Below are 15065 nucleotides of genomic sequence, written 5' to 3' on the forward strand. Positions count from 1 at the left end.
GTAGTGCTTGACGAGGCCTTCCCTGGCATCCACAGGGTCCCATTCTCCCACTACTCTCCCTGATTAAATTAGGTTTGAAAGAAGTCTTCTGTTGAAGCCAATAGTACTTGGAGGCGGGATGGTTTTCAAGCCTAACTGCAGTGTGTGGACTTCGGGGTCATGTTGTTCTCCAGGAAGAGTGCCCCTCAATAGGTTTGAAAAAAGCAAAAAATACTTGCTGTTGATGATGGGGAGAGTGAGTTTGTGGTTGCAGTGTGTGGTTATGGCATGTCCCTGGTGCATGCAACAGTTCTTCTGGTTTGCAAATGTGCCCGCAAGCTTGAAAAGGAGCCTGCGACCACACTTTGTTTATATGGTATAGTTTCTGAACCATCATCAAAGGCAGCCTCACATAAAATGCATTTTGGTGAACTCAACAGGATACTACCAGAGCAAGAGTGATTGTGCCCAAAATATCCCTGTTTAGGAGAGGCTGTAGTTGCTGCACCAGCATTAACTGATCGAGGAAGGTCATTGCCACTGCAGACTTAAACCTCCAATGATAGATTGACTGACGCTACAAATTTCAAACCTGGTTCTACAAGGGGAAGCGTAGCTCCATCCAAAACAGGTCAAATGTCATGGGCTGGCACAAGCAAATGACTCACCAGAGACATCTCAGTCTTATTCAGATTGAGCTTCAGTTTTTTGTTTCTTAGCCAAACCATGCTAACCCTGGACACCGCTTAGAAAAGAAACAAATTTCCACAACTTCACCTGAATTTCATGAAAAGGCAAAACAGAATGATGATTGTAATCTGTATGATGATGATGCCACATTACAAAACTCTGGATAACCTCATTCAGCATCTTCAGTAAGATGCCCCTTTCACAAAGAGGCATTGATTATGTCCTGGATGCAGGTGGTCAGCCCTGCTATCTTTGGTGTAATAAGGCAGAGTGGACAAGGATTGAGCAGGCAGGTGGCATGGCATGCTCCTTCAAACACCTTGTCCATGTCCTTGGACTTCAGTAACTGAAAGTCATTCTACACCACAGGATTAAGCGGTTCTCTGGGCACATTCTCTAAGTGAATTTGGATTCCTGCACTGAGCAAGAGGTTGGATTTGATGGCCTCATAGGACCCTTCCAGCTTTACTATTCTATGATTGTAAGCATGGCTGTGGAGTCGGTACGCCAAACCTTCAACTCTGTGTCAGCTGAGGTAGAATTGGACACCATGGCCACTGAAAAAATGAGAGCTCACGTCAGTAGTTCCGTGGGACCCTTGTCCCAAAGGGCTCTTTGTCACCCCTTGGCTTCAAGGGAGGCAGAGTGTGCTTTAGATCTGTCTTGCAAGCCTGTGGCTGGGCGGGATGCCTTGCAGCCCTCCTGCATCTTTGGACAGCTGGCGTCCGACGGCCAACAGCAGCAGGGGAGTGAGCCCCTTGTCAAAGACGAACAAGAGTCCTTGTCGGATGGGGAGGATGGGGAGGTGAGGAGCCTGGAAAGCCACTGCTTTGGGACATAAGAACATAAGAAGAGCCTGCTGGATCAGGCCAGTGGCCCATCTAGTCCAGCATCCTGTTCTCACAGTAGCCAACCAGGTGCCTGGGGGAATCCCGCAAGCAGGACCCCAGTGCAAGAACACTCTCCCCTCCTGAGGCTTCCGGCAACTGGTTTTCAGAAGCATGCTGCCTCTGACTAGGGTGGCAGAGCACAGCCATCATGGCTAGTAGCCATTGATAGCCCTGTCCTCCATGAATTTGTCTAATCTTCTTTTAAAGCCATCCAAGCTGGTGGCCATTACTGCATCTTGTGGGAGCAAATTCCATAGTTTAACTATGCGCTGAGTAAAGAAGTACTTCCTTTTGTCTGTCCTGAATCTTCCAACATTCAGCTTCTTTGAATGTCCACGAGTTCTAGTATTATGAGAGAGGGAGAAGAACTTTTCTCTATCCACTTTCTCAATGCCATGCATAATTTTATACATTTCTATCATGTCTCCTCTGACCCGCCTTTTCTCTAAACTAAAAAGCCCCAAATGCTGCAACCTTTCCTCGTAAGGGAGTCGCTCCATCCCCTTGATCATTCTGGTTGCCCTCTTCTGAACCTTTTCCAACTCTATAATATCCTTTTTGAGATGAGGCGACCAGAACTGTACACAGTATTCCAAATGCGGCCGCACCATAGATTTATACAACGGCATTATGATATCGGCTGTTTTATTTTCAATACCTTTCCTAATTATTGCTAGCATGGAATTTGCCTTTTTCACAGCTGCCGCACACTGGGTCGACATTTTCATCGTGCTGTCCACTACAACCCCGAGGTCTCTCTCCTGGTCGGTCACCGCCAGTTCAGACCCCATGAGCGTATATGTGAAATTAAGATTTTTTGCTCCAATATGCATAATTTTACACTTGTTTATATTGAATTGCATTTGCCATTTTTCTGCCCATTCACTCAGTTTGGAGAGGTCTGTTTGGAGCTCTTCGCAATCCCTTTTTGTTTTAACAACCCTGAACAATTTAGTGTCGTCAGCAAACTTGGCCACTTCACTGCTCACTCCTAATTCTAGGTCATTAATAAACAAGTTGAAAAGTACAGGTCCCAATACCGATCCTTGAGGGACTCCACTTTCTACAGCCCTCCATTGGGAGAACTGTCCGTTTATTCCTACTCTCTGCTTTCTGCTTCTTAACCAATTCCTTATCCACAAGAGGACCTCTCCTCTTATTCCATGACTGCTAAGCTTCCTCAGAAGTCTTTGGTGAGGTACCTTGTCAGATGCTTTTTGAAAGTCTAAGTACACTATGTCCACTGGATCACCTCTATCTATATGCTTGTTGACACTCTCAAAGAATTCTAATAGGTTACTGAGACAGGACTTTCCCTTGCAGAAGCCATGCTGGCTCTGCTTCATCAAGGCTTGTTCTTCTATGTGCTTGGTTAATCTAGCTTTAATAATACTTTCTACCAGTTTTCCAGGGACAGAAGTTAAGCTAACTGGCCTGTAATTTCCGGGATCCCCTCTGGATCCCTTTTTGAAGATTGGCGTTACATTTGCCACTTTCCAGTCCTCAGGCACGGAGGAGGACCCAAGGGACAAGTTACATATTTTAGTTAGCAGATCAGCAATTTCACCTTTGAGTTCTTTGAGAACTCTCGGGTGGATGCCATCCGGGCCCGGTGATTTGTCAGTTTTTATATTGTCCATTAAGCTTAGAACTTCCTCTCTCGTTACCACTATTTGTCTTAGTTCCTCTCTGCCACAAGCCTTATGATGGGGCTAGGAAGCATGTTTGCAGGGAACGGCGATTCCCACGTGCCGGAGGAAGACGTTGACCAAGAGTGGGAGGAAAGCGAAGATGACATGGCTTCCTCCGACATCTCAGCATCGGAGGTCTTGATGCCACCAGGCCATATCTGTATTTGTCCGCTTTGCAGCAAAGTCTTCCCCAGCCCGCATGTCCTCCAGTTGCATCTCACTTCTCACTTCTGTGACAAGGACGGCTCGAGAACCAGGCTCTCTCCCGACGGCTCGGTGCCCACTTGTGCGCTCTGCGGCAAGACCCTGTGTGCTTTCACACTGCACTTTATTCCGTTATTCTGACGATTTATTTCCTATTAATTTGCGCATAAAATTTGAGCTTTCACATGACATAACGGGTAGCTCCGGAATTCTGGTGGAATGTAGTGGAAGTTTAGCGCTAAATACTGCAATAAATGATACCTCAAAAATTCCGATAGCAAGGCCGGGGACACGGAAGATCGCGGGAGTTTTGCGCTAGCTGCCACTGCTCATGTCACAGGCATCCCAGCATGGAGTGCGTTCCCACCCTTACCAACGGCCCTCGTCGTGCCTCCCAGCCGATCCCAGCTGCTCCTGAGAGAGGAGCCTGTGCTGCAGAGCCTCTGCTGCTGCTGCTGCGCTGCTGCACCTCTCAGCTGAACGCATTCGCACCTCTTTCAACCCCCCCCACACACCGAAAGAACAGGCCTCAAACCAGCTCATCCGGTGTCGCGTGAGGCTGAATGAGGGGGGGGGCGAGAGAAAAACTGTGCTCTGTGTGAACGACTGTTGCGCAAAATGCCGGTATAACAGGTACTGCAGTGTGAAAGGGATTTTTTAAATACGAAACGAAGTGCTACCTTTTTAATCCGGAAAACTAGTGCTATTAGCCCCATGTGTGAAATCACCCCCTCTCCTGCATGTACACCTTGAAAAGGCACGAGAGGACTCACTCGGGGGAGAAGCCATACACCTGCGGCCAGTGCGGCAAGAGCTTCCAGTACTCCCACAACCTCAGCCGCCATGCGGTGGTGCATACAGGAGAGAAGCCGCATGGCTGCAAGTGGTGCGAGAGACACTTCACTCAGTCGGGCGACTTATAAAGACACATCCGCAAATTTCATTGTGGCCTTGTGAAGTCACTGGTGGTTTGAGGAAAGTTCTTCTTGTTGACAAAAGACTTCATGTGCTCTTTATGCCGATTCACTTGGGGCAAACGATATGAGCAAGGAGGGTGGGATAATGTAGGTCTACATTTCATGGGGGAAGGTGGCCCTTATGCGCCACATCTCTCCCACCCATGGCCCTCTGTAAGCCTGCACCTACTGCAAGTCACGTTCTGTGTTTTTTTCCCTCTCTGTGACAGGTAAGGTGAATCTTGGTCTGTAAAACTGCTTAATCCAAAATCCTTGGATAGAAGCTGATTTAATCCCATTGGTTGGCTTAATAGGTGCATGGGGTGGGTTGCTTTGTGCACCCCTGGTTTTGATGGTGCTCTCTTGCTAAGCTGGAAGTGGTTTTTTTAAAAAAAAGTTCTTAAAGAGAAAGAGAATGTGAACCTTGATCCAAAGCTGCACCTTAAGTGGTCAGACTGTGCTGTCTATTCAGCAACCACCTCCTCTCCCCCTCCCCCCAAAAATACTGCTCATGTCTACATTGCAGCTGCCTCAGGTGGGCAATTTTGGAATATAATGACTTCTGTTTCTCTCCCATTCTGGATGTAACTTTTTATTTTAATATGCTCCAGACAAATGGAGTTTTGGTGGGGGGGGTGTCTGGAAGAAAGGCATGTGCCCCTAGGGGAATGTCTAGAATCCTCATGATAACTCAAAAGAGGTCTGGAAATCAGTGTAGGGCAGTTGTGGAAATTCTCTTGACCTTTATCGGCAGGTGTCTTTTGAAACCTTTCCTGCTGAGTTAAGCTCACCTGGCTGCTGTTGTATTTTGCCTTTCATACTATGTTTTCATCTCCACCTGAACTTGCAATTCTTGTGAATGGCATTGAAATATTCTACAGCTGCCGGGTGCAATCTCTCATGCCTGATTCTGAAAAGACCCCAACATGTGGGTTTTATACGGATTGGGATGCCCTATTGCTAGGGTAGCCAGCTGCAAAAGAAGTCAGGGCTCCTGCGCCTTTAATAGTTGCCTATCAAGCTACACCTGCTGGAATTCCCTGATCCAGGGCTGTGGAGTTGGTACACCAAACCTTCAACTCCGACTCCTCTATTTTTCTACTCCTCTATTTTTTACTGTAGTAAAATGGTAGCACAAGGCATTTCATCAACACCACGTGAATCATCAGGCTAGATTGATAGAACATAAAATATATTTATTTGATTAAAATTTCTGAACAGGAAAACTTTCCTAAATTCCTATGAAAGTTACTTTGAAGTCGAAGTTGGTACATTTCTACCGACTCTGACTCCACCCAAAATTGCTTTTGACTCCACAGCCCTGATTGTAAGTGGCACAACTTGGCAGTTCAAAGTTGCTATGGATGCAAGTGATTTTTAATCTCTTAAGAACTTTGCTAATAAGTAATAGCAGGTTTCCACAGCGTTTACATCTGGATTACTCAACATGGTGGCCTCTAGATGTTGGTGGACACCAATTCCCATCATCCATAACCACTGGCCGTGTTGGCTGAGGCTGATGGGAATTGGAGTTCATCAACATCTGGAGGGCATCACATTGGCTTCCCTTGATCTACAATAATCAGCTTGTTGGACAAATTAAAGAAAGCTGCGCATGGAAGAGCTCATTGGATGGCAGGAACGTGATGGTTATAGCAGACAAGTAGGTTCTAAGATAAACTCTTGCTTGGTGTTTGGTCTTATGCCACTTTATCAGTCATGGAGAATCTTGGAAATGGTAGTTTATTAAGGGTGCTAGGAGTTATAGCTCTGTGAGGTCAGCCCTTTAATGAACTACAGTTCCCAGGGTTCTCCATGACCGTTAAAAGTGGTATAAGAGTATTTTAAATATTTGGTGTTGATGTGACCTTGATAACTGGAAAGACATACCTCTATCCAGATACAGAGAGAATACTTGGGAGCAATTGCATCACTCACCTGGATCGTCTTGGTGCTCCGCAGAGTGACCAGAGCTCTGATTTGTGCTAGGTGGACACCTGCACCCCACCCCCAAGAGAGCACTTAGGAGTCCGTTTTGGTCCATTGGCCCTTGAGGGTGGGGCAAGGTTGCTCCATCATGTGGCTTCAGACTATCCCTTGTTTATCTCATAGTGCATAGTTTTGCTAGCGGGAATAGTACACACCCTCTGGAGTAAGTCTTACAGAAATATCTAACACATTTCCTCACCTTTATGTGGACTTAGCTACGTAGAAGATTTGCGAAAGAAGATAGCAAATCAAACCATGCGTTTATTTTATTAACAGCGATTGATATCCTGCCTTTCTGGATATAAATCAAGGGTGGGGGGCCTTTTTTCAGCTTTCCTTCCTGGGCGACCGTGGGACTCATGCCATTGGTGGGCAGGGCCAGAGGCAAAAGTGCATGGATCAATGAATGTAAACTTAAACTTTACCTTTGTACGGCACTTTCAGAACACACATACACAAATACACACACCATTCTGACAAGCATTATCAGAGTTCAAGGGCACATTCCAGACAGACAGAAACACTCAGGGTTCAAAGCAGGGCCACAGAGGTATGGCCTGGAGAGAGTTCCAAGGGCCACATGAAGAGCCCGGAGGGCCACATTTGGCCACTGGGCTTGAGGTTCTCCACCACCGATATAAAACCTACCAAGCCAGCTGACAACTAACATTCAATAATATATTAAAAACTTATTGGGATTCTTCCTGCAGGGCAGTTGCTGGCAGCTTGCCCTGTGGGGGTGAGTGGGTGCAGCGGAAAGTCTATCTAGAGCAGGCATTGAGGCGGTCTTTGCCTGCCTGCCTTTTCCCTTTTGCTTTGGCAAAGCTTAAACAATAGTTCGATTTTAAAAAATTGTTGCTGGGGAAAAATGCACTTTGATAACTTTTTCTTGTGGAAGGTCTCGTGCTCTCTCTGGCTGATAGGGTTTGTACTAGCATTGAGGCTGCTTCTGTATTTTGCCTGGCTACTTGAATACACAGGAATCCCCAAACAATTACGTCAGCTTCCCCTGTTTGCTTTGGGGTGGTTCTCCTTGTGTGTTTGTGTGTACTTTCCATTGCGTTGTGCATGTGTGTGTTATTAAGCAAAATAGCTTTTATTCTGGCTCTGTATTTATAATGACATTTGCATCTTTTACTACCTGTTTGGGTTAATTCATGGTTTGTTGTTGCCCCTCCCCAATCCTTTGTCTTTCAGGAACAGCTGAGAAACGGAACACGGGGAGAAGAACTGCTTTCTGTGCAGTGTTGCAGGCAAACGTCTGGCTTCCATTGCTAGCTCAAGGGCCCCTCTGTCATTATGAATGAAGTTGCGATAGTGAAAGAAGGCTGGCTCCACAAGCGCGGTAAGACCTGACTTTTCCTCTTCTCTAACCAGTCTCCTGGTATAGTCTGAAGGCACTTGAGGCCGTCACCTTACTGAAGCTAAGCATGTCCCAGTCTAGGTTGGTGCCTGGATGGGAGACCTTTTGGGGACCCACACCTATGATAACCCTGGGTTCCATGATTAGGGTTGGGTAGGGAAAGGTGAGAGATAAGAAAACAAAACAAATTAAATCTGGAGAAACATACTCTCCCTGGGTCACCCCACTCACAGGCTTCTGAACAGGACAGGTTCTGGGCTGAATATAGACACAAGTAACTAAGAAACTAAATTTAAATAGTATGTGTTGGGGTCATTTTGACCCCTGTCGCCTTAGGTGCATGTGGGTGGAATTCCCCCCCCCAAAAGCTGTATGAGTAAAAACATTGGGCAAGATCCAGTGTTGCGCAAGCAGCCTTTCCCTTCCTCTTCTCAGATCTGGTTCAGCTTTATGGTTTGTTTCCTCTGAGCATGTGTGGGAGATGACTGAAGCAGGGGCGAGTCACCAGGCCATCTTAGATGTCCAGTGAGGACTGGGCCACTTACAGCTTTTGAGGCCTTAATAAAAAATTAAAATGATGACACATGTGACTAGCAGTGGTTGACTATAATAAAGAGGATGCATTCATCATGGTCTAATCTTATGCCATCAGAATTTACACTTTTTGTTAATATTTATGAGCATTCAAAACTCTTTAATGTGACAAAATCTATCAGTTAACCAAAAATTGTATCTTTTTCTAATGCACATGCTTTATTTGCTTAAATCTGCAGCTCTAAAATGAGATAGCGTGTCACATTTTGATCTAATGTGTATAAAAACAAGTTGCAAAACTTATCAAATGGCAAAAAATTACCAAGTGTCAACATTTGAGGCCACCTTTGAGCTTGAGGCCCAGGCCAAATGGCCCTCCTGGCCCCCCTCTGATTGGCCCTGTGAGTTAGCCACAAATTATGGCTAACTATGCAGTGTTAATATGGTCTGTGAGGATGTAATGCAGCCCAGAGACATTATTTCCCGAAAGGCCTCTCACTGCATTCCATTCTGGAAATGCCTTCTCCCCAGTTGGCGTTCCTACCTGGATGTTGGCTCGTTTGAAATTCAGCAGCATCTTTAATGTCTGCACATTATTTTAGTAATTAATGCCCTGCCCTTTTAAGGAACTCGGGAAGGTGATATGTATGGACTTATCCCACTTTATTGTTATAAAAAACAAAACACTTCCTCCCCTCCCCCATGAGCTAGGTTAGGCTGAGAGTTAATGAATTTCATGGCTGGAGAGGGATCTGAACCCAGGCTTCTGGGGTCCTAATGCAGCATATTCTGTATTATGCTGTGCTGCCTTTTCCCAAGCTTTGCCTTGGAGACCACCCATTTACTGTGTTTCTGGTTTCAGCAATGACTTTCTTGTAACACAGTTTTAATCTTGTGTTAACACTGTTCACGATTGTGGCCTGTGTTTTGCTTTGTTTGTGAGTGTGCCTTTTTTATAGTGGCTTTCCATTCACAACAATGGCTATGTTAAAAAAATATACTAGGAATGAACAAAAAAACCCAAACTCAGCTGGCTTTGAAAGAGCATCAAGGTTTTGAGTACAGCAACCACAGGATGTTTCCAAAACCAGTGTCTGATATTCTGAGCTTGTGAAACATGTTCAAACTATAATTGCTGCAAGGAATGCTTACAGAAAGAAAATACCGATTGTGAACTGTGGGTTGTATCCAGTGTTAGTCATATTCAGAGTAGATCCATTGAAATTAATAGACATAGTCTCAATTTTAGCAGGTCTACTCTGAGTAGAACTTCATTGGATGCTTGTTAACATAACTCTGTACATTTGTTAAAAATTCTCTCTTAAAGGAAAAGGAAAAGTGGGTGGAGCTACTAGTGTTTTTTAAGGTATCCATGCTTCCCTTTTTAATTGCAATTTAACCGATATGTGCATAAAAGGAAATGTTGGATTCCAGTTTGTGAATAATTACTGTGCCTGAACGTGCAAGTTTTCCCCATCATTTCATGGACCGCTTGGTAGTTTAAGCGGATTAAAGGATCCTTCAGTTCTTATCTGTACAGGATAGCATACTTGCTGTTTAAATTCGGTTCTTCATCCAGCTGTAGTTGTATTTAGATTGCTGCTATGGTTCACATGCAGCTCAGGTTGCAAAATGTGTTGGTACCCTTGTGGATTGAAGGCATTGGCTTAAGCTTTTAATTTATGTGTGTTGGTATTACACTGAATTCCAGATTCTGTTTTATCTGTTGTTTTTTCATATATATTTTTTCTAAACAGAAGATGTGCAGGTTATGGGTTAAACTGTGTTCCCTAATCTTCTCTTTGGAACCTCATTAAGTATCTAGTCCTCATGGTTGCTTCAGAAATCTAGGATAGTATGTTGGAAAGATTCCATTGCTGGAAGTTTTTTTTCTTTCATAAGGATTCCCCCAATGTGTTCATATTGTTAAACCTTCAACTTTTTACATTCTAGCCTTTTCATTAAAGGGCTAAACCTAGGCCAGGGGTTCCCACACTGTGGTCCGTAAGCTTCATTCAGGTAGTCTGCTGCATGTCTGCATTAAAATACTAATATTGATTGTTCATTGTATTTTTGTTGCTTCTTTTATATTATATTCTTATATGTTATTGTATTACCATTTGACTTCTGTGGGATGCAAATTGTAATACAGTGTAATACAAAATAAGAGGTAAAAGAAGCAATGAAAATACAATTAAAAATCATACAGCATCTAATTAATATTGCTACAGCAGGCAGAAAAATCATTAAGTGGTCCACTAAGATGATCAGCAGTTTTCAAGTGGGCTGCGGGGGGTGGGGGAGTTTTGGCACCACTGATCTAGGCTGTATTTGGGGATTACTAGCACCCATCTATTTGGTCATTCAAATCAATAAGTTAAAAAGTCATCCAATTGCCTGCTGCAGTCAGGCATATATTTCATCTGAATTCAGGAGTGCTGTGGAGTGTCCCTCTAAGCACATTGCCGAATTTTTGTTTACGTGTGTGGCAGTGTAAGACATTTCCACTGTGGCCTCTGTATGCCTTTCTCCTGCAGTAAATGGAGAAATGAAATGAGACTCCTTCCTCTGTCTCTGTCATGGTAATTCCTGGCAAGGCCATGAGTCAGTCACTTAAAGGAAGTGCTACTTCCAGAACAGCAAATGTTTTGTTTGTGGAAAGACCAGTCATCTCCCTGACCTCAAGCCAGCAGCTTGCGGATCTCATGAATGAAATCTTCAGTGGGCGTTGAGGAGCACTGTGGCCCTAATTGCAACAGCCCAGGGTTTAGTCATCTCGAGATAACAGCAGCAGTTATTACCAACAGCTTCCTCCGTTTCTCTTGGTGAATGCAGAGCACATGAAAGCGCATCGCAGAAGCTGTAGCGTGGGGAAGGGAAGGGAGGGACAGAGTTGCTAGGAACAGAGGAAGTTGTCTTGTACAGCTTGGTATTTATCTACTCTGACTGGCAGTGGCTGTCCAGTTTTTCAGGCAGGAGTCTTTCCTAGCCTTACTCAGGACTGCCAGGGATTGGACCTGTGAGCTTCTGTGTGTAGAGCGTGTGCTCTCTCATTGAGCTACAGCCCTTCCCTGCTGCAGCCACAAGTGTGGAGAAAGTTGGAGCATGGTGGAGTAAGAGTGTTTTTCTGTGTGCCCTGCGTGCGCAGAAATCTCACCTGAAGTGCTTGAGGAGAGAAGAAATAATGATGGTTGGAGGCACTGCATTTGATTTTACACTCCTTTGTATCCTAATAGAATTTTTTTAAGGTGGCACCACAATGGTAGAACACCCTCCCTGGGGAAGTTCTCTGCTTTCCTTCCCTGCTGCCATTGAAGTTCCAGGCCAAAGTGGCCTTTTTGGGAAAGGCCGTAGCTCACTGGTAGAGTATTTGCTAAGAGGGTCCCTGGTTCAATCCCTGACATCGCCAGGTAGGGATTATTCCTTTATTTAATTCATTTATACCCCTCTCTTCCTCCCCAAAGGATGGAAGAGACCCCTATCTGAAACCCTGGAGCTGCTACCAATCAGTGTAGGCTGACCTCGATGAACCAATGGTCTGACTCAGTATGAGGCAGCTTCCTGTGTTCCTATGACTTTTTTCAAGGTTTTTAATGTTCTGACTGGTCTCTCATGAGAACTGATGACAGTTGGAATTCTAGTTGTGCTTTTCTTATTCCTTTTTTTTTTAATGTCTTGTCATCGTCTTCGAAGCATTTATCAAAAGGTGGGCTACAAATGATTTAATTAATTAACAGAGCACACCCTGGGAATGTAAGCACTATGCCATAAGCTCTCCACAAATTAAAAACATACTCCAGTAAAATTAGGTAAGTGTCTGAGGAGAAAGGTAGGTGTGGAAAACCTTTGTGGAGGAATTTATAAATGTGGGCGCTTAGATTATTAGATTTATTTTATTTATTATTTGATTTATATCCCTCCCTTCCTCCCAGCAGGAGCCCAGGGCGGCAAACAAAAGCATTAAAAACACTTGAAAACGTCGTAAGAACAGACTTTAAAATACATTAAAACAAAACTTAGATCCCACGTTTCTTCCAAAGACCTCAAGTTGGTGAATACGACCCCTCTGCCCACTCTTGTCCTCACAATAACCCTGTGAGGTAAGGGAGACGTGTGATGGTGGTTGGCTCAAGGTCACCCAGTGAGCTTCATGGCCGAGTGGGGATTAGAATCTGGGCCTGCCTAGTTCTGGTCTGATACTGAGGCCCCATTTGCACTATACATTTAAAGCAGTATTATATCTCTGTAAACAATCATTGCTTCCTCCAGCGAATCCTGGGGGTGCATTCAACTAAGTCTTGCTCGGAGGACACTCACGGAATTAAATAATATCTATTAACTTCAGTGGATGTATTCTAAGTAGCACTAACATTAAATACCACCCCTGGGAACTGTAGTTCGTTAAGGGTGCTGAGAGTTGTTAGGAGATCTCTATTCCTTTCACAGAGCTACAATTCCCAAGTTCCCTGGGAAGAGGGACTGACTGTTAAACAACTCAGGGGGAATAAGGGTCTCCTAGCAACAGTCAGCCACCGTAGCAAACTACACTTCCCAGGATTCTTTGTGGGAACCCATGCATGCTTAAAGTGGTAAGATTGGACTTGATGGCCTTACAGGCCCCTTCCAACTCTACTGTTCTATGATTCTATGATACTGCTTTAAATGCATAGTGCAGATGGGGCCAGAGAGCCAAGACGCTACAGTCAAATTAAGGAGAGATGAATGTGCCCTTTTTATAACAAAACAAAGACAGGGAATTGCAACATGTGTAGTGAATGATATAAGGAAATTCAACGGTTATGTTGTGGCAAATGCAAGGGAACTTCAGATAAGCTGACGTAACCACCCCAAGACCTCCTTGTAGCTGCACTGACTGTCTAAGGGAGTTATGGGGGCGTGGGGGGGTGATGTTCGTGGTGCAAGAGGGTAATTCTTCCATTGGTCTCTTGGCCGGGACAGTCTGTGAAACTTAGTGTGGCTGAAGGAAGAGGAACGGATTACAGTGAATACACCAGAAGACTTGTGGTTTTCTTACCCTTTTCTATTTCAACAGTAAAACTGAGCTTTTGGTGACTGGCAGAATGCTGGAGATACCAAGCGGGGGTGAACTTACAAAACCTCTGAGAAAGACGAACTGATGATGACTTGATCCATCAAGTCTTGCAGGAGAGGGCAAACTAAAAGCATCTTTGACCATTAGAGGTGGTCTTTCTTTGACTCTTTGCCTTTATGCATCCCTCACAGCCGGGATGGGGAACATTCCAGATATTCCAGATATTGCTGGACTACAGCTCCCAGCAACCCCAGGCAGCATAGCCAGCAATCAGAATGATGGGAGTTGTAATTCAGCAGCAGCATCTGGAAGGCCACTGGTTCTCTGTCCCTGGCGTAGATATCACTACTACAGTATGCTGTAGTGCAGGGATGGCGAATCTGTGGCCCTCCAGATGTTGCTGCACTATAGCTCCTGGGAAGAGGGATTGATTGTCAGATCACTCTTGGAACTGTAGCTCTGTGAGGGGAATCGGGGTCTCCTAACAACTCTCAGCACCCTTAACAAACTACACTTCTCAGGTTCTTTGGGGGCCGCCATGACTGTTTAAAGTGGTACGATACTGCATGAAATGTACAGTATAGTGTAGATGGGACCCGATTCTGGGATTTTGTGTTCAGTACTAGATTGGAACTGAGCTCGCAGTCCTTTCACACAGAAGTCCACTCCTGGTTAGCTTTTGTTTTTAAAACGGTTTTAAGTCTACTTGCTGCAGGAGTCACTTCTTGGCCACTGTGAGAACAGGATGCTGTGCTAGATGAGCCATTGGCCTGATCCAGAAGGCATTTTCCTATGCTCCTATGTTCTTTAGTTCTTATAACGATTGGATGTTCTCTGATATTAATCATTCTGTATTCTGTATTTGTTTTGTGTGTTTTATTATTGTATACCACCTGGAGACTTGTGTGGGAGCCAATATACTAATATTTAGGTGGGAAAGTTATTTTATCTCTGTTGCCAAACAGCTGGATGTCAGAAACGCTTGGTGATCTAATGAGAGAGCCAGTGTGCTGTAGTGGTTAGAGTGCTGGAGTAAGGCCAGGGAGACAAGGGCTCAAATCCCCACTTAGCCATTAAGCTTGCTGGGTGACCTTGGACTAGGCACGGTTCCTCGGCCTAACCTACCTCACAGGGTTGTTGTGAGGATAAAACTGAGAGGAGGAGAACTGCGTATGCCACCTTGGAGGAAAGGTGGGGTATAAATGTAATAAATAAATGAATAAAATTAATTCAAATCGCCCAGAGACCTACTAACGTATTGTAATGTTTGTTTTGCTCATGGGCTATGCGATCCTCCTCTCCCTCACTTAATACACCAAGCAGCTAGAGCATTGGTTCCCAGCCTTTATGAGTACGGGACCCCCTTTTTAAACTCAAAACATTTTGTGACCCCCCACATGCTAATTGTTGTAATTTTAGTATCTGTTAATTGAAAAAAAATACATAATGAAGTGTTAAGTAATGTCATTTTTTATTCATCTCAACAACAAATATGATGATATTTATTATCTTCCCTTCTCCAGAAAGTCCCAGGGCAGATTACAGAATAGAAACAACTTATAACAAAATTTGAAGGATAGTCAACTTAGGTAACTAGGGGCTTCACGCACCAACCTCATACACATACATGTACACGTACACACACACACCCAAAACACACACACACGCAGGAGCTCCCAAAACACACACATCCACACCCATACGCACACGCATGCA

General features: G+C 44.6%; 1 protein-coding gene and 1 pseudogene across 1 annotated transcript in view; both read left to right on the plus strand.

Annotated features, from left to right (window-relative positions):
- LOC133378042 (zinc finger and BTB domain-containing protein 18.2-like) overlaps nucleotides 1-4428 on the plus strand; it is a 55369-nt pseudogene extending 50941 nt beyond the window's left edge.
- Nucleotides 1-15065, plus strand: part of AKT1 (AKT serine/threonine kinase 1) — a 178895-nt gene that overhangs the window by 29313 nt on the left and 134517 nt on the right. Inside the window, exon 2 of the mRNA XM_061612309.1 lies at nucleotides 7597-7744. Within this exon, the coding sequence (XP_061468293.1) occupies nucleotides 7699-7744 (46 nt within the window). The 5' untranslated portion in view covers nucleotides 7597-7698. The remainder of the gene's footprint in view (nucleotides 1-7596; nucleotides 7745-15065) is intronic.

Source organism: Rhineura floridana, chromosome 2, assembly GCF_030035675.1.
Source record: "Rhineura floridana isolate rRhiFlo1 chromosome 2, rRhiFlo1.hap2, whole genome shotgun sequence".
Lineage (NCBI taxonomy): Eukaryota > Metazoa > Chordata > Lepidosauria > Squamata > Rhineuridae > Rhineura > Rhineura floridana.